Source organism: Ochotona princeps, chromosome 18 (assembly GCF_030435755.1).
Source record: "Ochotona princeps isolate mOchPri1 chromosome 18, mOchPri1.hap1, whole genome shotgun sequence".
NCBI lineage: Eukaryota > Metazoa > Chordata > Mammalia > Lagomorpha > Ochotonidae > Ochotona > Ochotona princeps.
In genome coordinates, this window is record NC_080849.1 from 48,069,821 (window position 1) to 48,093,365 (window position 23,545).

A 23,545-nucleotide genomic window follows, 5' to 3' on the forward strand; every position below is an offset into this window, starting at 1 on the left:
CAGGTGTGAGTCCTGGTGCTCCTGTAACTCTGCCTTTCAGATGAAACTAAATAAATCTCAATAAGAACATGCTGGTTCTCCCCACAGCATTAACTCAATAATACGTTTATGAAATTGAGCAATTTGTGTGATGTTCCAAACGCTTGAAGATTAAATGCTTATTTTTGAAAACTTCACCTCATCTCAAGTGTTCTTTCTCAACCCGTACTAATTATTGATGATCACGGATAAGCACGTCCTCTGTTGCTTGCTATTTCCTATCCCTGTGTGGTCACTTCCTCTTGTCTATCACCACGTCCCTGACGACTTCCTGTGTTGTACTTCCTTCTTCCTTGATTTCCTCTCGCAGTCCTTGTTATAGGATGAGCGGTTAAGCTGTGATCACATCACATTACTGTTTTAAAGGAAAAGAGGAGACCACAGGCAAAGAAGGAAAGTACTGGAGGCTGCTTGGAGAAACAGAAGAAGTCATTTGAGAATAGGCCTGACAAAGCATCCAAAATAAGCCCCATTGCAAGGTTTATAGAATGCTCTGTGTTTCCAAACCCAGGCTTACACTATTCTAATAGCCCATTCATAGAAACAAATGCGTGTGTAGTTTGCTCCTGGCTTCTTGTACTTCATTTTTATTATGTTTTCTTTTAAACTAACACACAGTAATTATACCTGTTTCTGGGGTACAGGGTGATAACACATGTGTATACCGAATACGGAGGAACTCAGGAGTTCATATCTCCATCTCTTAAACTCCTCTCTTCTTGTTCTTCCTCAAATACGTGGCTTGCCGTTGTGGACGCTGGTGGCCCTGCTGGGTGGTAGAGCACCTGCGTGTACTCCTGCTAGCTGCAATCTGACAACCCAATGTGACGGACATGGTAGTTCTCCTGTGGCTCCCTGTATGTTTTTGTTTATTCAGATTTTACCCATTTGATGAAAACAACATGACAGATTTGTAAATGGGTAAGACCCGCCTTTGCTTTTTATTTAAATCAAAAACCCCTCTCCCCCCAACCAAAAAAAAAAAGCTGCCTTAGGTAATTTGTGAGAGTACAGCTGTGCACCTGCTAATCCCCTTTGTTGGAAGGGCATTGACAGATGATTTCTGCTAGCACGTCCTCCTTGGCGAGGGTCCCTGTTGCTGAGCGAATCCCTTTCCTTTCTCACACACAGCAAGGGAAAGTAGAGGCATGGAAAGCTAATTTTGCCTTTCATTGAAGCTGCGAGTATCAGGGATGCTGCAGTGTTCGACTGCATCGCCCTTTTACTTTGGCAGGCATCAGAGGGAGGAGATGATGTTACACCTCTCAGAAGCCAACATCTGGGAGGACTTTTCATAAGCAAATGAGAGCGCTAGGCAGCAGCTTAACCAGTGGTTTTGGATCCCAAAGCAAATGCTTTTTCCCAGTCTGGGGAGATGAGGCAGCTTGTCTTCCAAGATGTTATCAGCAGGTTGAGTGAATATTGTTTCTCTCTGCTGTGCATTTCCTTCCACCCTATGGTGACAAGTAATATCTGGTAGCCATCAGCACAAAACTACTCTGGGACTCACAGTGAGCCAGTCTGCACTAGCACCATGGACTATCCCGTGTCTAAGCTGTATACAGTCACAGAGAACATTGCACAGGTGCATACAGCATCGGCGCAGGAGGCTTCCAGGGACAACATGCTGCCCCCCAACTTCCACAGATACCACTGGATCATTGGATATTCCTATCTTTTACAGGAAGTACTGTGTTATTTCCATATAACATATCCTCCACTACTTGCAGCCAGCTTTAGATTACTTATGAGATCAAAACAATGCATACGGTTTTTTTTTTAGATTTATTTATTTTTATTGCAAAGTCAGATATACAGAGAGGAGGAGAGAAAGAGAGAAAGATCTTCCGTCCAATGATTCACTCCCCAAGTGAGCCGCAACGGCCGGTGCTATGCCGATCTGATGCCAGGATCCAGGAACTTTTTCCAGGTCTCCCACACGGGTGCAGGGTCCCAAGGCTTTAGGCCATCCTCCACTGCTTTTCCAGGCCACAAGCAGGGAGCTGGATGGGAAGTGGAGCCGCCAGGATTAGAAGCAGCATCCATATAGGATCCCAGGACGTTCAAGGCGAGGACTTTAGCCACCAGACCACGCTGCCGGGCCCAATGCATATGGTTTTTTGCCTACAGTTCTTAGAGAATGATGACCAGGAAAAACAACCTCTAGGTGTTCAATATATATCTGTTTTTTGTTTGTTTGTTTCTTAGTTGGCTGAATAGGTGGATGGCATACCCATAGATAGGAAGAGTGCACTGTGCCAGTCTATTCCTACTGTAGAAAATATGGGGTTGAGTGTCTGGAAGCCTTCCAGCACAGGGTGCTGGTTAACCATCAGACAATCTTGTGCACATCCGCTTTGTTCGCATTGAACGCCTCAACATCTCAGCACAGCTTAGTCAATGGTTATATTTTTTCCTAAGATTCATCACAGCCTTCTTACTCCTGGACGTGTCAGAGAGCCTTCCACCACCCACTCGTTGTTATTTTCAAAAGCAAATCACCAGTCAGAAGCATAATATAATGAAAAAAGTGATCAGGACACTTTCACAGTAGAGAAGCTGAAGCAGAAATACGCATTTGCCTGGTGTGGCCTTGGCTAGGGATGATTTCATGGACCAGCTGCGTGCAGTGCCCAACTCACCATGTGGATTTTCCAAGCATAATCAGGGCATTATAAATAAATTTGTCAGATGCACCAATATGGAATGCAGGAATGATGAAGAGTGGTTGGATTTTTTATATTAAGCCAATCCCCCAAAAATGGTGATTTGAAATTAAGCTTTGACAACAGTTATCACAGAATAAGATAGGGTAGTTCTATGAATGTGACATGATAATCCACAATTTGCCAGATTATCACAGTTTAGGTTGAACTAGAGAAGCCATTTTCCCTAGAAATGTGCTGTTTTCAATAAAGATAAATAAAGGAATTTTATTCAGACCTGTCTGAAACAAAAGTACATGATATAAAAGTAGAACTGAATGTCAGGTTGAACTTGCATAATACAGATTCTCAGTAGTTCACTTTGTTGATTTCTGGGTTGTATTTGTTTTATTTTGCACAGTGTTTCAGGGGTTGTGCAGTAAAATGATTAGTTTCTCTACTTTCTGAATATGTTACAATACTGTATAATTTACAATATTTGGTGGCAATATTATAAGCAGTATGGACATTGACAATACCCTAGATATATTTTAACTGAAGCGAGTCGAGCCAGGGGCAGGGTTTCTCTCCCTAACTCTGTTGGAGTAGGAAGCTGCTATGTGGAGTACAAAGTATATTGTACCGGGCTGTGACAAAATATTGCTTTTGACACAGGCGTTCTTGTTAACCAGAGTAAATGACGTTGTGTTGGTGAGCTGAACAAGAAAATTTGTTCTAGAAAGCAGGAGGCTAGATAGTAAATATTTCAGGCTCTGCAGGCCAGATGTGTCTGTAGCAGCTACTTGGCTCTAATGTTGTAAGACAGCAGCTGTAACAAAGTGGTGAATGAATGTGCATGACTGTGGGCCAATATAACTGTATTCATGGATGTTGAATTTGAAAGATTCTCACGTCTTACAGAATATTCTTCTTTTGATTTTCTCACACTATTGAAAACTATGAAAGCTCTAGCTTGTGAGCAATGCAAAAAATATATTTTTTATAATTATATATATACATATATATAATGGATATAATTGTCCTACAAGTTTTGTCTTAAAATTTGATATTGTTAAGACTATTTTATAGAACTTGTTCTGTAGAACATCTATGTTTAGAGTTCAAGAAAATGATAATTGACATCCCGGAAAGTACAAATTCTAAAGTATAACTGTCCACACATTACTGAACATGCATGCGTGTGTGTATGCATGTGTGGTTTGTGTTTTTATGTTTGTACTTATGTATACATGTGCATGTGCTTATGTAGCAGTAGAAGAAATCATGTATATGTATATGGCTACATATGATCACATGCATGTATATTTGTGATCTCTTACAATATGAGCTAAAATAGTTTGGAAATGTGCAAAGAGTCCAGACTTGTAAGTCAAAGAGACCAAGAATTATATTCCAAATCTGTAATTGGTTGTGTAACCTCAGAAAAATTAAAATTTCTGAGTTAACCTATTCATCTCTGAAAGGGAGTTGTTGTGAGCTATGTCCTCTGGTACCCTAGGGAATATACATACACACACATACTATATAGAATATATACATATATAGTAAATATATATATATATATATTATGCCTGGGACAAGGAATCATGTACACAAAGCAATGTCTTTTGAATTAGTGAACTCAGTAATTCTTTTTAAAAAGAAGGATTTGGCACGTCTCTTTAAAATGTCCTAAGTTTCACTTCTCACGTAGAAGATTTTTCCGAAGATTCTGTTGGGTTGGATGACAATGACCAGAACATATCCCCAGACCATTTTCTTCCTCCTTTTTTGCTTTCTTCTCCCAGCTGTGCCCTTGCTGCCCTCGTCTTCCTGCGTCCTGCATGGCCGACTGATTGCTGCTGTTGCCAGGCAGGCCTGTGACCCTTGCTGGATCTGCACACCCTTGCTGTATACTGCCTGGCCTTAGAGTAGCTCCCTATTGGACAGAAAGAGACACAAACATTATTTTCAATTTTGAAACTTTCACAGAAAAGGGACTGGCAAGAAGGTAGTACAACAATGAGTTTTATTGGAATGGGAGCTTTCATTTCTTGGAGATAAATGCAGAGCAGTGCAGTTCTAGGGTTGTATTTTGGGGTTGTAGTCTTTGTATTACATTATTAGTTATAGTCCCTTATGTGCTTTAGTCTCCTAATGTGGGCAAAAAGGTGGTTTTTTTGTTTGGTTTTTTTTTGCCCACTTGGATTACCTCCATGCAAGTGCCTGGTTCAAGCCCCGGATCCTGACCCCAGCTTGCTGATGTGCCCTTTGGGTCCCTACCACTCCCATGGGAGATGCAATCGGACTCTCAGGCTCCTGTCTTAGCCTAGGTAGGACAGCCCTAGCTAGTGCCAGCATTTGGAGAGTCCATCAACAGTTGCAGGATCTTCTCTCTGTGTCTCTGTTTTTGTCTTTTCTGCCTTTCAAATTGAATGAAAGTAAGTAACTGAAAATGTTTGTGTGGATCTCTTAGACAGTAGCCCGACATCTGACCCCTTGAGGTGAATAATCAGGGTGAGAACATTGACAGCCCTGGCACTAGTTCTGTTCAGACAGTTTCACTGCAATGGCTCTACCTTCTCAGAAGCTCAAAATATGGTGTCCTTTTCCTTTCAAAAAGCCGTCTTGACTTCATTACTGGTAAATGGTTTCCTTCTCTTAATTCACACCTCCACCACCTGAGTTTCAGTTAGCATGGTGTCTTTTCTACATTATTAAGAGGGCAAAGATGCTGATGTTTCCGACCTAGGAGTAGCTGACCTTTACAGCTGTGGGGGCCAGTTTCCTCATTCATAGCCATGGTCATGGTCCCACGCACGTCAGGGCCTTTGCGCAGGCCTTGGGATGAGCACTCTTGCAGTGCAAGCCTCTTCTCCTTCACTATTGGCTCTGATGTCACTTCTTCCTGGGAGCGTCTTTTGGCATACACATCTCTAGTACCCTGTCCTTCTCTTTCCTAAAATTCTGTATTTTTCAACTTGTGTAGTATCTGGGACTCTCCATGATTCTCTCTGATCAAGAGAGTCACTTTCAACTAGGTTGCCTAGAGCAAATTAAATCTTAATATTACCTCCTGAGGAAAACAGTTTGTGTGTTTGAGGGTAGGTTAACCTGTAATAAGATTCGTCAAAGTCTTTTAGGTTCTTGTCTTAGGATCAGTGCTTCTCAAAACCTTGGCTGCAGTATTGCATTGTCTGAGAGTTTTGGGCGTGGAGCTTCTGTCATGCCTATCCTGGGTACTTTACGTACCAGCAAAAGCTGCTGATTGTGCCAGCTCCTTGTGCCCTGAGCTTCGGGGTGCTGTGTTCATGTTCCCAACCCAGAAATCATCCTTTTACTACAGAAGGTTTCTTTTCTGCTTTGGGATAGTTATCATATTAATTTGAATAATGACTATCTTCTTTGCAAAACTTTTCAAGTTTTGTCATATTTTGCTATGTATCTCTAGCCTGTTATAGATCATTTCAAGCCTTTGTTTTTCCAAACACCTTCTCTTCTCTTCGGTGTTCCCCCACCCTGTTTCCAGGTGAGTCCTTCAGGTTGTAGCAGAACAGAATGGAACCTTATTTAGCTTTGTGTTCTGGAATCTGGGACATTCACTTGCAGGTGCTAGACACTTGAGTAATATTTGCTAGAAACACAAATGAATAGGTGGAACAATGTATGGTATATATAGGTGATAATTGGTGAAAATCTTAGAAAGACGAGCAAATAATGTAAATGTTTCTTTTGCAGGTGATTTTTGAAGTGGTGACTTCTGGACATCAAGGCTACCTTGCTATTGATGAAGTGAAGGTGTTAGGACATCCATGCAGTAAGTTGGCTTCCCTGTGAAATTCTGGGTTTCATCACTGGGGACAGATGTACACTGTGATTAAGAGGAGGTTGTTAAACCCAGGGAAAGCCAAGCTACCCAGAGAGTTCCCCCACCAGCTGTGGATGTAGGCTTACCAGCCTGGAATTCCCAAGCAAGGAATCTGTGTGTGAATGCCTAGGTGCCTAGCATCTTCCAGGAGCATGTTATTTAACTTTATTGTAAATTTTTAAAACATTATTCCTGTTGTTGATTTTGTTTTATAGCTTTTCATTTAAGGGAATGTATAGTAACTGTAATAAAGACTGTCATATCTAGATGTGAAGATACAATGCAGTATGCATCTCTACTTTCACATGAAAGATGGACTCTGAATAAAACTGTTAAATATATCTTAACAATAGGATGCTGGACTCTCTGCCATTGTCCATTCCCGCAATGATGGACATATGACTGTATATGAAGAACTATACTGTAGTGATAATAGGGAGTGAACCAGTGGATGGGGAACACCATAGATTTTTCTGCCTTCTACAGGTTTGTCCCTGCTTCTTTAAACAAATACATACAAAATTAAAAACTAAAAGCTACAGTGAATATCCATGGCTGTACCTCTTGGTATTACATGAGGGCCTCGGTGGGATAGACTTGTGGAAAGTTAAACTGCTAGTGTTGTGCCCAGATTTGAGATCCACAGAAATCACCAGGAGTCTGAAGTTGATCCAAGTGCACAAGGATGGTTTATTCAAACTCAGCACATCCGAGCCTGGGTTCTTGGTAGAGAGCAGGCAGCTGGCTGACTGACACGCTGTTACAGGGTGCGAGCAAGATCACACCAGACATGTTTAAGGTTTATTAAGGAGTCTTTATTAACCAAGCTTGGTGATAATAGAGCATATAGAAATAGCAGATCACAAGTCCATATGGCAATCCACCCAATCATAATCCAACCAAACATAATCCCAAAAGGAACAAATGGTTATTATCCTTAAATCCATCTATTAAGCTGAAGACTGTATCCCAGCTTCCCCGACAATATAAGCTATTCTAAGAGACACGCAACGAATAACCTGGACACACTTACAAAGCTGCAGACATTCACCTTTCCCTGGCTTCAATGCCCACATTCCATCACTACTAGGCCTCACCTCTCCTTGAACACCTGATAGTACACAAACCAGAAACAACATTGTTATATCCATTGTCCCATCTAAACAGTACACAGGGACCATGCTCAGGGGATTACCCATCCTGGGTCAGCCAAGAGTCGAGATGCCAGAGTAATGGAAGCACCTAGCCAGAAAGAGCTAGCCCCTGCTTCAAGGGCCCTTTATAGGGACGTGAGAGGGGAGTGGTTACACAACAATGCAATACCATCCCCTCTCAGTTGATAGGTGAGTCACAGGTGGGCAGGAGCAAATACCTAAGTGGTCGAGGGAGTGGTTGAGGATGGAATTAACATTCCATTGCTGTTAGGACCCACCTTCAGGACAGAGGGTAGGGGACAACCACATTTCATTTGCCCACTGTCAATGGGTGCTGGCTGTCACTGGCTGCACCCCATAACAACCCCTTACTGGAGAGTGGCCCCCGAACAGAACATTCATAGGGTTTTTATAGGGGCAGTCCACAATAGCTTGAAAAGGGGCAGTCCACAATAGCCTGCAAGGTGAGGGGAAATACCACACATCAATCAGTGGACGACCTCATCGAGTGAAACTGGCAGCGATTCATAATTATTAAAACCATTTGAGCAAGGATCTCAGAGCATGCCCCACATCCGGGACTTGGGGTGGGTAGGAAACTGGGTGGGGCTTCTCCCTCAATATCCCCCTTTACCTCAGATACATGATGGAAACAATATGGACATAATACTATTACCCACTTCCCTATACCCACTGAACCTTTTTTTTTTTTTTACCGTAATTAACTATGTAAAGATTGTCAACAAAAATACAATAAAAAAAAGAAAGAAAAAAAAGAATCGGGACCCATCAGTCTAAAGGTCGCATAGGCTGCTAAAGGTCACATAGGCCTTTTAGCCTGCAAGCTCGCACAGTTTCTTAGTAGCAATCAGCCATGAGCAAATGGTTGGGATTTCGATACTGAGGTTCTTCACTGGGAGGTAGGAGAAACATATTTTTGGTTTTGCTAGATGCTGCCAAATTGCTATGAAAAGTGTCTGAGCCAGTTTATTTTTTTACTAGTAGGATATGGAGCTTTTATTTCCACTTGTATCTGTAAGGAGTTATTCCAATATCCTTCCCTGGACCCGGCGTCATTCCTTCTTCCTCACAGCTCATGAAGTTCGCGCTGGTCCAGCAGTCCACCCATCAGATGTAACCTGGCATTCCACCTGAGAATCCCACCCCAATCTTCCAGCCCCTTCCCCAGCCCCGCCCACTCACCAATCATCCCTAGGCATTCACCTGCAGGCACCAATCCCCTAGGGGCCTGGCCTCAATGCCTCCCAATCCCCGCCCCCTACACCTGGCAGACAAAAAGGCCCCCCCAGGTGCGGCTCGCTCTCTGGTCTCTCTCTCTCTTCTCTCTCCTCTCTTCTCTCTCCTCTCTTCTCTCCCCTTCTTTCCTGATCTTCACCACCTCTACCCTGTTCCTGCCCCGTTGGAATAAACCTAAGAAAGCTCGTTGTGTCTGGTGTGTTTCAGCTCACGGTAAAGAACCAGGTTGTGGGAATTAGCTGTGCGTAGTAATATCGTAATATCCTATGAACTAGAACTCTACCATCTTTTTAAATAACTAACAGTATCCTTGCCCAGAGTTGATACTGTCAGACTTTAAATTGTTGGCCATTGGGAGGATGGCAGCCTGCTTTAGTTTTAGCATTCCCTGCCATTAAAGAGAAATGGCCAGTTCAAACATTTCATGGGTCTCTGCTTATGGCCCATACCTTACTCTTGGGAAAATGGGTAAGTCTCCAGTATTGGAGAGATAAACACTTTTAGGGATAACTCCGTTTTTCATTGCATGGATCTGAATGGTTGTTGGAGCGCTCCCTGCCACAATCATAAAGAAGGCCTATGAGCAATTGTCTTAGACCATCCAAAGGAGGGTTGCTTTCTTTGATGTCTTTATTTGGGAGCCGGGATGCTTGTCACAACACAGAAGTTAGCATACAGAAGTGATCTCACTAGTTACTAAGGCAGACATCACTTTGGCAGCCCGTCATATTTGCCTTCCAGTCTATGTCAGCAGCACTGGGGAGTTGAAGAAGAATTTCTCCCCCTTCCCCAGAAAAGGCAGGGAAACGCACAAGGCTGTACCTAATTGAAACAGCAGGGTGAATGTAGGCAGCCGAATGTAATTACCTGCATTGGAACTTGGCCAAATCCTGAAAGGAAACAGCCTTCAGTCTGGAAATGTGCCAGGAAATCATCTGCTCTGCATAAACGTTCCTGGCCTCTGATTCACCTCTGATGGGGAAGTTGAAAAAATTATGTCCACAAATCACATGGCTACGACGCGCTGGGTCCTAGCGAGTCTCACTGTGAGCAGATGCTGTGCTGGGTGCAGGTGTTGCACAGGTGTGGCGGCTGCAGCCAGCCCTGCTCAGGGCTTCTCCAGTGTGTCTTGTGTTCCTTTTTTCTTTTTTACATCTGGCCATTAGTCAACATAATAGCTCCTGGGGTGCAGCCCCTTCTATTCCACAGGCTCTAAGTCATTGTATTCAGCAAAGACATAAAGACTTAATGCTTATCTGTCTGCCAGTGCCTTCCTGTAATGTGCCTCCTGCAGTTTTATTCATTCCTGAGGAGCCAGCTTGCTAGGGTCCTGGAAGCGGTGCTTATGTTGTCTCCTTGGGAGAAGATCTGGGCTAATACCTAATTGGCTTTCTGAACTGCTGGTAGGAAGCACAGAATTGCAAAGCAGTCTCTGTACCTGGATGATGTGTGATACAACAGCGTTTTGAACCGTGAACTTCAAATGGTTTTGATGATAGCACCCTCTGTAGTTATCTTTTCCACAGTTTCTGAGTTTATGGGGAAAACATGCAAATAGAGATTTTAAGGAAGGCAATGGTTGGCTCTTAAAATGGAAAGCTTAACAGGTAATATTTTACAGGATTTCCTATCAAGATTTTAAGTAATAATCAATATTTTGAAATTTTGGTTCTTAAATTTAAGTCCTATAGGAGCATAAATATTTCATATCCAAGGTTGTGTTCCCCAGATGGATTTGGAATAGCAGAATCTCATTTAGTTTACTGGAAAGGCTCCTGTTTCGATTCATATACATTTATGTGTAAACATTACAGCATTTTTATAATAGGGGCTGCTCTGATACAAGTATAAAGTTGCTCATAAAGTTGATTTTACTGTGGTAACAATAAGATGCAGGCTCAGCTTGAAATGTGGAAGTGGCTGTACACAATCAGCATCTCTCTGGCTGAAGACCACTTCTAATAAACACAGAAAATTCTTGTGCTTGATATGCACATGAAAATCTATCTTAAATTTGGTTCAGTAATCCTGATAAAAGAAAGCAAAGAAGTATTTTATCAACTTCATTATTTTGTCTCCTATTTTAAATATGCTATGGACTAGCATTTGTGGAAAATTCTATATTTATGATATGGTATTAATATTTTTATTTAATTTATTTGAGAAGCAGGGAAAGAGAGGGCATGCACTTGCTGCTTCACCGCTCCGGCCCCACCTCCCCTGCCCATGCACACAAAGATCGGGGCTGGAGTTAGGAGCTGGGAACACAACCTGGGTCTTCCATGTGGGACGCAGAAAACTAATCACCTGAGCTATTCCATCTGCCCTCCAGTGTGCAGCTTTAGCAAGAATGTGTGGTTAAGAGTTAAGCTGGGCCTTAAGGTACCAGTTAAGCTGGTACCTTAAAGGTACCCTTTGTACAGGATGTGGGTATCTTTTTAACCAATTAATTTATTTTAATTTTTATTTGAAAGGCAGAGAGAGTGAGAGAGAAAGAGACAGAGGGAGAGAGAGACACTGTTACAGGGAGATCTTCCATCTATGGCTTTACTACACAGATGCCTACTACAGCCAGGACTAGATTTGGACCTCTAGGGACCTAAATACTTAAGCCATCACCTGCTGTCTTACAGGGTATGTAATAACGGGAGGCAGGACTTAAAACACAGTAGTCAGCACTGGAATTAGGCAACCTGATGTGGGATGCAGGCATCCTGTTGCAGCTTAATCACTGAGCCAAACACCCACCCTGGAAAGGGGTCTTTCCTGCTCAGCCCAATGTTCATCTTCTAATGCATATTTTCATATTTTTTAAACTATATGCAATTTAAACAGACTGAGTTATAATTCATTTAATATACAGGTTATTTAAACTGTATGATTCAGTGATTGTTGTATTCACCGAGTTGTTTAACCACCACCATAATTAATTTCAACTTGTTTTTGCTCTTTTCCTCTACTCCCCCAAATCCCATACACGTGATTAGTCATTCTCAATTCCCTCTGACGCTCAAGCGTAGCCCTCAACATCCCTGAACCTACTTGCTATCTCAATAGATTTGCTTGTTCTACACATTCCATTTAAAAGCAGTTGCATTCATTGGTTCTGGCAATTGGTTTCTTTCACATTGCATAATGTTTCAAGTTTCTTCCATGTTGTAGCATATGTCAGTACTGCACAACTTTTTAAAGTCAAATAATCTTACATTGAGTGGAAATGCCACATTTCATGTGATTGTTCATTAGACAGCAGGCTTTGAAGTTGTTTCCACCGCTGAGCTATTGTGAATAATGCTACTGTGACTTCTATGTAGGTTTTCTGTGCACCTCACTTTGTGGTTTAGCCAATGATGTTGAGCATCTTTCCATGTGCTTTGGCCATTTCTATATGATTTTGGGAGTGCATCTACTCATATTTTTTCCATTGTTGTTGAGTTTTTTATTGCTCAGTTGTAAGAGATGTTTGTATGTATCAAGATACTAATCCCTGGTCAGACATGTTTTGGAACTGTTTTCCTAAAGCCTGTGGGTTATCTTTTCGTATTTTTCATTTGGCATTTATGCCACGTATCTACTTTTTGTTGTACCTAAGAATACTTTGCCTCATTAATGATGACAAAGGGTCACATCTATATTTTCTCCAAAGGGTTTTATAGTTTTAATTTTTCATATAGATCTCTGAGTTGATATTTGTGGAGGTAAAACAGTTCTTTTTACATGTGGATATCCAGTTAATACAGCACCATCTGTTGACAGACTAGTCTTTCTCCATTGAGTTGCTTCCCCATCCTTGGTAAAAATCCCGTTGACCAAAGACGCATAGGTGTATTTCTGGATGGGCAATTCTGTTCATTTCGTCTTTGTGTCTGTCCCTCTCTGAGCCCTACACTACTGTGATTACTGTGACTTTGTAATATGTTTTGAAACTAGGATCTGTGAATCCTCCAAATTTGTTCTTTTTTTTCAATATTGTTTTTTGTATTTAAAAAAATTATTTGAGAGAAAGAACTTTCATTCAGTAGTTCACCCTGTAAGTGCTGAATTCAGTAGGCAGGTCTGGCCAGGTCCAGCTGGATCTGAGAATGTGATCCCGATCTCCCGTACGGGTGGCAGGAGTCCCATTCTTCAGGCCATCGCTGCTAGCTCCTTGCTGCCTCCATCGTGTGCAATGGCGAGAAGTGGAGTAGAGGGCTGAGGTAGATAATAATCCCAGGCGTTCTGATGGCAGGACACAGATATCTTAATTGCTGATCAAGCACCTGCCCTGTTTTTTGTTTGCTTGTTTTTTGATTCTTCTGAATCCTTTGTATTTCATTTTGGATTTGACAAAAAGTTTGTCACTATCTGCCTGAAACTATCAGCTGGGATATTGATAAGGATTGTGTGGACTCTCTTCGTTGTTTCGGCAAGGAGTTAATATCATCATATCAACAAAGGATTTCTGATCTGAGAACATGAAATGTCTTCTCTTTTATTTCAGTCTTTCAAAATGTCCTGCAATAGCATATGTCATTTTCAGAATACACATTTTGTACGTTTTGAGGGTAAAATTCAGTCTAAGTGTTCTGTTTTGCTGCTGATATTAATAGAACTATTTTCTCAGTTTCAGTTTTGGTTTGTTCCTCACTAGGGCAGTTGAGTTTCTATAGCAATCTGTGTCCTGAGATATTGTGAACTTTCATATTAACGCTGAGTTTTTTTCATGTGTGCATGAACTCTTAGTTGTTTTTATAAACAAAATAATGTCATCTTCCATTATAAACTTATAGTTTCCGTTTTCCAGCCTGGATGCTTTTCTTTTTCTTGCGTGATTGTCATGACTGGAATCCCCAACTAAAGTGTGGACTAGAAATGGGCAGAACAGACATTGTCTTCTTGTTTCTATTCTTAGCAGGAAAGCTTGCAGTCTTTCAGAATGGTGTTAGCTGTGGATTTCTCGGACTTGTTTTTTCTTTACAAAGGAATTTTATAGGGTCCAGCACAATGGATCAATTGATTAACATCCTCCGCTTCCAAGTGCAGGATCCCATATGGCTGCTGGTTTGTGTCCCGACTTCTCTGCTTCCCACCCAGCTCCTTCTTGTGGCCTGGGAAAGCAGGATGGTCCAGAGGCTTGGGACCCTGCACTCATGTGGGAGACCCAGAAGAAGCTACTGATTCCTAGCTTCAGACTGGCTCAGCTCTGGCCATTGTGGTCACTTGGGAAGTGAACCAGTGGATGGAAGATCTTTCTCTGTGTCTCTGCTTTTCTCTGTAGATTGGCTTTTCCAATAAAAAATAATTAATCTTTAAAATAAAAAAAAACAAAGGAAGCTTGTTGAGTGTTTTTAAAATGAAAGGTGTTGAATTTTAGCAGATGTTTTGTCCTTGCCGATGAGATAATCATGTATTTCCTGTTCCTCAAACTTGATTTTTGGCTTTTAAGCCAACTTAGTATTCTTAGAATAGATCCTGGTGAGTCATGATACATTGCCATATTGCATATTTTATACAATGTATTTACATTTGTGATGCTCTGAATCATGTCACTGTTATTGTGTTACCAATTAATAACACAATTAAAAATAGTACAAGTAAACACAAATAACACAAAAATAACACAATGGAAAGGGTATAAACCCTTATTACCCCAAGTGATGTATATTGGATAAATTGCATACAGAATCTGAGATTATTCTGCATTATTACTTGGGAAATATAAAATAAATCAGCATTTTTTTAAAAAAAATACTGTTTTACACTACGGCATCTTTGGTTAATACTAGTTTTAGAAGCAAAATGTTAGATCACTCTGTTTTTACATAGCCATTCCTCATTTGCATATTTCCAGGTTTCCTTTTTAAATAAAGACTTGGTGAACAAGGCTGTTAGTTTGGTGTGGCAGTTGCCAGCATCCGTATCAGAGTGCTTGGATCCCAGGCCTGGCTCTGCTCCACATTCCAGTGCGTGGTTGCTGTGTACCCAAAAGGCTGCAGGTACTGGCTCCAGTAGTTTGGTCCCTCCCACCTGTGGGATTTCCTGTAACTGGATTTCCTGTAACTGACTTCTTGGCCAGGCCTGGCTCCTGTTGCTGTCATTTGGAGAGTGAGTTTGCACATGGGGCTTTCTATCACTCTGTTTTTTTTTTAAAAACAAACAAGCAAACAAACAAAAAAGATATTCCACAATGTAATTAAAATAAGTGTAGCAGCAACAAATCACCAATTAGAATTGTTTTTGAATTATGTTCTGTCCAATGAAGAGATCCACATTCTTTGGTTGTTATACACTGGACTCAGAATTCACATTTTGTTTTATTTATTGTCTATCTTAAATGTTTTTGAGAATTTTGCTGATGTAAGACTTTTAATTGATCTAAGGCATTTATGTCTCAGCTGCAGAGAGACTGGGAGACTTGGAGTATTCTTCCACCCACTGGCCCATTCCCCAGATGACCACAAAGACCAGGAATGAGCCAGAGCAAAGTCAGGAGCTTCATCCAGGTCTCTCACATGGGTGCGGACCCCCAGGGACTTGGGCCATCTTCTGCTGCTTTGCTTGGTGTATTAGGGAGTTGGATCAGAAGTGGAGCAGCTGGGACACAAACCAGCACCACAGGTGACAGCTTTACGTACTACACCACAGAACTAGCCCCCACCAACATTTCATTTTGAACATAGAAAATCAGATTTGACTTTTCTTCAAAATCACATTCTTTTCATAAGAATTTTGAATGTTTTTCTTCTTGCATTATTATTCCAAACAGACTTATTCTTAACTAATAACCCAGATAAAATGATCATAGCTTGAAATTTGGTAAGATCAAAGTTTCTTGCTTTTTCAGCTAGAGTTAATTTGCCCTTTGTGAGCCTATAACCTGGTGCTGTTAATATGGATTGTGTGATATTTTCCTCTGACAGTTCATGTGGAGCGTATGCTAGTTAGTGTACATAAAGCATTAAGAACCTTACTTACTGTATCCAAAGACCTTTATAGATATCAGTTCCTATGTGTTATCTACTACATCTTGTTAGATGCAGTGCGTTAGTCAAGTGCAAACGCTGAACATAAGTGGCTGAATTGATATGGGAGAATTGAGTTGCTATTTACTTTAAAATCCAAATGATCATTGCAGTTTCTAAGTGTTCAAGTGGGCAGTGCCAGGCTATTTCTTTTCACAGCATAAACTTTCTTGTTTGTGAGGATGTTTCACAGAGACAAACATTGGCTCTCTTTTTTTCTGGCAGCTCAGTGTGGATCCTGTTCATTGCAATTCATGCCATGATATTAAAATGTAAAGAAGAGTCAAAGGGGGCTAAGCCATCCCCTCATCAGTTCCACTTGAACTTGCACTCTGATCTCATAGGTGACTACCCTCCCTCAGATTTGATTGTTAGTGGTGTGAGGCAGGCTTTGAACAAGTGATAATAATAAAATATGGACAAAAGTATTTACATGTTAGTCAGTGATAATGTCTGTCTGTGGGATCAAAGACTGTTTTGAAATCAGTTAACTTCCTCTTAGACCTCTGTTCTTTCTTGAGGAGCAGAAAAATATGGCAGAGATGCTAGAAGAATTGTACCAAAAACCTGTTTGTTATTCATGGAAAATACTTGGTTTTTTAGAACTCCAGCCGATTTTAGAAGAAAGTTGGCATAGCATTTTGAAAGGGTATCCAGGAGACAAATGGACCTATAAATCTGCAGAGAGAGTAAAAGAGAGAGGGAGAATGTTTCCTTTTGAATATGAGATAGATTGAAAATTTCCATTCCAAAGGTGCCTGATATACCTGGTGTTACAATTAAAGTAGCTTGGCAAGGTTCAGAGCACAGAGCTCAGCATGGGATCTGAACTTTTCTGGCTATAGGGTTGTGTTTTGTAGGCTCCTTTCCAGTTTCCAGTGATAGATGAGTTGTTTTGTACAGTAGGGAGCATTTTTGAAGATTAAGTACCAGACAGATAGACTGCATTGTCTGAATCTTGCTTAATCTTTGTGCCACCCATATAAAACAAGCAATTAAAAAATCCTATTTTACAACTTAAAAAAAAAAAAAAAACACCAAGGCTGAAGTGTGGAAACTTTCACATGTATTCAATTAGGAAGGGGCTAAACTATTTGTACTTGGGTACTGATGTGTTGAATCCAAGACATAAAATAGTACCAGCTCTCACTGACTTGCCAACTGAAAATTCCTCTAGATTTACATTGCTAGACAGGGGGAATCCAAGCATCTTAAAACATCAGATGATTATGTAAGCTGTTAATGTTTGTTGAGAAACAAACCAGAAAGATTTACTCTTGTGTTCTTAAAGGAAACAAGTCTAGGAAGTGAACTTCCATAGTCTCTTTGTCATAATACCCCTGGTGGATGAGCAAAATTTGAGCAAAATTTAGGTAGTATTAAATGCTTATGCTTAGTAGGTTTGTGTGTCTTCATCTGGTTTCCATTTGAGATGTGATTTTGTGATTTTAATCCGCCTGTTTTATTTTCTGGCAGTCATTTTTGTAACCAAACACCACTGTCTCCCAGGCCAAAGGCAGTGGGATCCAAGGGAGGCACTCCCGAAATATGATTGAAGACGTATAAATTCCATAGATTTTTAACCTCACAGTGCAAGGAACACACATTGGCTTGTTTGAGAAAGCCATAAGGAGGAGAGTCAAAATGACCCCAAAGGAAAGGCACTTGCTTTCTCTGTGTACAATAGGGCTTCAGGAAAAAGGACTGAAGGTATACGATCCTATGTTCTGTGAGATGGCTTCCTGGTTTGCATAATGCATTGATAAGTTAGTTTCATATACTGTGTCTTTCTGACGGACTGAGGTCACCATTGTTGGAAAGATGGTGCTTAAGAAAAGTCTTCTGAGGTGAAATTCATTAAGGATGAATAGATGATTAGTAGAAGTAACCAATACTTGGCCTGGAGTGGTAGTGTAGAGACTAAAGCCCTCATCTTGCACGTGCCGTATGGGTACATAGAACTGGGTATATGGGTGTCAGTTCTAATCCCGGCAGCCCTGCTTCCCATTCTGCTCCCTGCTTGGTGACCTGGGAAAGCAGTAGACGGAGGTCCAAAGCCTTGGGATCCTGCACCCACTTGGGAGAACCAGAAGAAGCTCCTGGCTCCTGGCTTTAGATTGGTGTATCTCCAGCCATTGTGGTCACATGGGGAGTGAATCAGCGAACAGATCTTCCTTTCTGTCTCTCCTCCTCTCTGTATATGTGACTTTCCAACAAAAATAAATGCATCTTAAAAAAAAAAACAATTAACCAATTAATACTGTATTACTATTAAGTTAACTGATGGAGTGGAGTGCACATATTTCATATATTTTTGAGAAATATTCAAGAAGTTAATTCTTAGTATTTCTGAAGAAATGCTTAAAAGAGTAGTTTTTTTATCCTGTTGGAATCAATGAAAATTATGATAATGCAGATTGACAGTTGTGTCAAAAGTCTTTTTAAAATATTCATTTTTCTTAGAAATTCTATTTTCAGAAAATCAACCCATGGGGAAACATGTACACAAGGATTTAAATTATGAAAATGTTTATCTTGACATTATATGTAATGGAAAGAAAACCAACAATTCAGAAGTATTCAGTAGCAGATGTTGCAGTCAACTTGTGCAACCATGTGCTGTGTATCAGTGTTTTCCGCCTATTCTATCAATATATTGGGCTGCCACAGTTGATTATTTGTTGTGGGGCCTATCCTGAACACATTAGGATGTTAACAATACCCTTGGCCTCCATCATCGTCGGTATTCCTGCCCACATCCACTATGACCATCAAAACCATCCCCACACCTTGTCACGTGTCCCATGATGGAATACATTTCCCCGAGTTGGGATCCCATGAGGTACATGAAGCAGATTGCCTGTTCTTTTTTTTTTTTTTTGATAGGCAAGCTGACAGAGAGAGAGACTTACACACACACACACACACACACACAGAGTTTTGTATCCACTGGCTCACTCTCCAGATACATGCAACAGCCAAGTCTAGTTTAGGCCAAAGCCAGAACCAGAAACTTCCTCTGGGTCTCCCACATATGTGGCAGGAACCCAAGTATTGGGGCATACTCCACTGACTCTGGAGAGCATTAGTAGGAAGCTGAATTCAAAGTGGAGAGTAGGATCTGGCGCAATAGCCTAGCAGCTAAAGTCCTTGCCTTGCAACCACCGGGATCCCATATGAGCACTGGTTCTAATCCCAGCAGCCCCATTTCCCATCCAGCTCCCTGCTTGTGGCCTGGGAAAGCAGCCGAGGATGGCCCAAAGCCTTGGGACCATGCATTTGTGTGGAAGACTCGGAAGAAGCTCCTGGCTCCTGGCTTTGGATCAGTTCAGTTCTGGCTGTTGTGGCCAACTGGGGAGTTAATAAGCAGATGGAAGATCTTTCCCTCTGTAAATCTGCCTTTCCAATAAAAATACATAAATATTAAAAAAAAAAAAAGCACAGGGTATCCAGCACTCCAGTCAGCCACATCTGTATGGGGTTATAGGAATCCCTAGTGGCAGCATCCCAAAACCTACCTTGTGCAGAATTATCTCAGATGAACATTCAGTAAGGGAAAATGCTGGTACTATTGTGTATGATTGCCACCAAAAGGCAGAAAGGTAGTGATAGGCCAAGTTAAAAGTCGCAAATTTTCTGATATGGCAGAGGATTGTACTGAGAGTTCTGTGCAAAAAGTCTGGAGTTTAGGGCGGTTGCTCAGAACATCCCATGAATTAAATATAGCCACTGTTAATCCACGGAGGGGAGCATTTTGCCTAATACTCTCAACTGTCTTTGATTTTGTTTTAACCTTTATCTACTCCTTCTGTCTCCCATTTCCAACCCATTGTCACTCAGAATCTGGCATTCCACATGCTTCCTAGCTAGTACAAGTAGATAATCTATGCAAACATCTCTGGGTTCACCGTGAGCACCATAGTTGGATTTTTCATTCTCCCTGAAGAGGCCTGAAACTGAAATGCTAGGTGTCTTCGCAACGAGTTACAAGATATTGTCCACTAAGAGGTTGTCATTTGGCGTAGTGATCAAGATGCTTGTGCCCGTATTGGAGTTCCTGTTTGGGATGCACAGTAGGAAGCCAAATTCTATGAGTAGCATGGAGATCTCCCACTGGATGTTTAGTGGGAGATTTGTTCAATTATAGGAGCATATCTAGAATACTAGGGTCGTACTCAAAATACTTAATGATCATCCTTTGACAAGAGCTCAGCTCTAGCCTAGGGAATAATCAAGCAGAATGAAACAGCAGAATTGAAGTCCCCAAACCTCTCTAACACAATTTATCCCAAGTCACAGCTACACAGCCAATTGCCTGTGTTGAAGACCCAGTCTAGCACAGTAACCCGAGGCAAGAGGAAGTGCTGGTGGAGTCTGGGAGGTGGATGCGCACTGGAGGGTAGTTGAGAGTGCAGTCTCCTCCAGTCCGAGCAGGGAATGGCGCCGGGTGACACCCATATGCAGGATAGCCTTGGAGGCATCTTGGCTACATATTCAGAAGAAACTTTTCCTCTTCAGACTTGGGGGTCTAATGAATTGGGGACTGCAAGTCACTTGTCAAGAGACAGGTTCAAGAAGGCAAAACAAGATTTGTTTCCACTTGTGCAAGTAGAGCCCCTGATGATGGAGAGTCAGTCAGTCACCTGAGATAAAGGCTTCTAAACCAGATCTAACAAGCAAAATGGTTTTCGGTTTTTTTGGAAAAGTATAGCAGTTCTGTTGGGCTTTAATGTTCATGGTGGTAGACTGTCTCCATGGCAACTGAATTAGCAGGCGCCTCCCTCAGAAGGGGGTTAATGGAAGCTGTACTTTTGGTGAGCCAAATAATGGAAGTTCAGAGATTTCTTTCTGCGTCTTCTTTAGCTCAGATGTTTTCACTTTAAAATAATTTTTTTAAATCTGACATTGAAGTGGGCCCCTGTGCTTTTCCCAACTGAAACTTCTTTTGTGTCTCCTCCTGAAACGAATCAAGGACCACAGCCGGGAAGAGGGGTTCAGGTTAGCATTTTAATGGCAAGGTTGGCATTTAAATAGGTTGCCAGGTAAGGCACTGTTTCCCACATCTGAATGTGGGGTTCCATTCCCAGCCCTGGCTCTTGAACTCTCAACAGATCTTTAATTATAGACGTTTTAAGGTTTGTCATCCACAGGTAGTTAGTATTTTGACTAGCATTTCTCTGAAGGCTCCTGTAAGCAGCTGTGGCTCAGGGGGCTTCATCTTTGATAAGGAGGACTGGTCTTGAGGACCTGTGAAAGACCTGTGCCAGGTGTCCAGGCTTTGTGTGACATTCATGACTTTGAGATCGTGTCACTGGATTGGGAGGCATCAGGCGATTGCTTTGGCTGTTGGGTCCCTGTCACCCACCTCGGAGACCAGGATTGGTTTCCCAGTTTAAAACTTCAGCCCGGTCCAAACCTGGCTATTGTGGGCATCTATGAAATAAACTTGTGGACTGGGACATTTTTTTCTTCTCAGTCTCTTTATTTCTGTGTCTGTGCCCCTTCAATATATGAGTAAATAAATGTTCTCAACAGAGGGTAAGAAATCTGCAAAATGGAAAGGAGAGTTTGGATTGGAACAAGAAAACAGAAAGGAAACAGAGATTAGATGTCGGAGCACACTGCGCACACAGTTTCTGAGGCCTACGATCAGTTAGTGCAGATTTCGCAATGTTGGTATTGAAGCTCATTGAGAGGCAGAGGTAATAGGTAATCAGGTCTTCCGACTCCACCTAGTTGGAGAAACTGGCATGGGCGAAAAGGCAATTTCAGTCCTCAGTAATGCAAACCCCCAAGGATGAGAGAATAATTCGGAACATCACTTTCTGAAAAAGATGCATAAGACAGAAAGATCCATGTTTCAGAGAGGTGAAAAATAGCTCAATAACACTGTACAAGCCTGGAATCTGCTAGCCCACAGGGTGGGTTATAGTTTTCCACTGAAACATAAAGCTTCTGTCTGATTCAGTTTAGTTTTGATCAGAGATTAAGTATTCTTGCTTTATAAGGGGTCTCACGTTGGACCTTAAAAACCTTCTTGAATTTAAGAAGATAAGCTAAAATCTCCACCTCAGACTTCGTCTCTGTAGTATCTAAAAAATGGATGAATTCCTCTTTTTCTGGGTCCTGGACCTGCCAGAGTAATCTTCGTGTTCACCTTTAATGCTAGCAACACTGCATTTTCCCAAAAGGACTTTGTAATATTTGGCTGCTTAAACTCAGCCCAAGTTCCTTTCTCTTGCTTGGACATATCTGATTCTGTGCACCAGTCTCAAATACAGTATTCCCATTTTGGCCGTCATTAGGTAAGCCATGTTTCCAGCTATGTTCTGTAGTATCAAGGGCAGATTCTTGTTGAATCTGTATAAATAATTATATTAATCTAAAACTAAGGATATTCTGAAATTTCTGAAATTTTCAAGATATAAAGTAGGGGGGAAATATTCTGTATCTGTTTAAGAAAGCATAGTCTTACTAAATATGAATTACAGTTAGCTTAAGAGGAAAGATGCCTTAAATTTTGAAAATAGCATATGAATAACCAGCTGTGTTTAAAACAAAAGTCCCACAAAATTATAGCCATTCTTGATTTGTTCATTTGTTCATTTGGTCTCAGATAATTCGTTCATCTCAAGGTCATGAATGTCACACAAAGCCTGGACACCTGGCACAGGTCTTTCACAGGTCCTCAAGACCAGTCCTCCTTATCAAAGATGAAGCCCCCTGAGCCACAGCTGCTTACAGGAGCCTTCAGAGAAATGTTAGTTAAAATAGTAACTACCTGTGGATGACAAACCTTAAAACGTCTATAATTAAAGACCTACTGAGAGTTCATTATAAAAATACTGCAGTTTGACAGGGAGATTTCTTTGTTTCTATGATATATAACAATTCAAATAAGATCTGAAACTGACATCAATAATATGGTCCCACTGTTGTCTCTCTCAGGCGAGATATCATGAGGACATATGGAGAGTAAGAACATTGATGGAGTCCTAGAAATTTTATGTAATTTCTAAATTATTTCTATTAGTGACATTTACCATGCAAAAATAGTTTAGGAATATGGCACTTTTCTTCTTCATAATGTTTTTCATGCAGCTCAACATGTGTAATATATCTAATTATGACTATTAAAGCCCTTTTTTACAAGGTTAAAAAGCAAAACAAAAATTCTGAGGTGGTTTTTTTTTTTTTTTTTTTTAGTGGGACTCTGAATTATCAAAGTCAGTTAGAGGTCTATATTTTGTTTAGTATTTAATTCTGAAGAAGGTGTAATATCAAAAGTTGTCAAAATGTGAAAAGGTTTGAATGCTTGATTTAATAAAATCACCGGTCACTGTGAAAAGATACTTCGTTATCCATTCAATCAAAGTGACAGTAAAAGATCTTAAAATGAAGTGGAAGTCACATTAGTGAGGTGAAAAACAAAACAAACCTTTATCTCTTTTCTTTTCAATATTAAGGGTTAGATATTTGACAGCGTAGAAACTTATTCTGGTAAGACACATCCTTTCACTGCTGGGTGAGTACTGGAGAGTTATAGCAAATCCTTTTCCGGTTTCCTATTAGCATATCAAT

General features: G+C 41.0%; 1 protein-coding gene across 4 annotated transcripts in view; it reads left to right on the plus strand.

The window, feature by feature from the left end:
- PTPRM (protein tyrosine phosphatase receptor type M) overlaps nt 1-23,545 on the plus strand; it is a 787,515-nt gene that overhangs the window by 304,039 nt on the left and 459,931 nt on the right. For all 4 annotated transcript variants that reach the window (XM_058676819.1, XM_058676821.1, XM_058676820.1 and 1 more), the window contains exon 4: nt 6,423-6,501. In XM_058676819.1, coding sequence (XP_058532802.1) covers nt 6,423-6,501 — 79 coding nt within the window. The remainder of the gene's footprint in view (nt 1-6,422; nt 6,502-23,545) is intronic.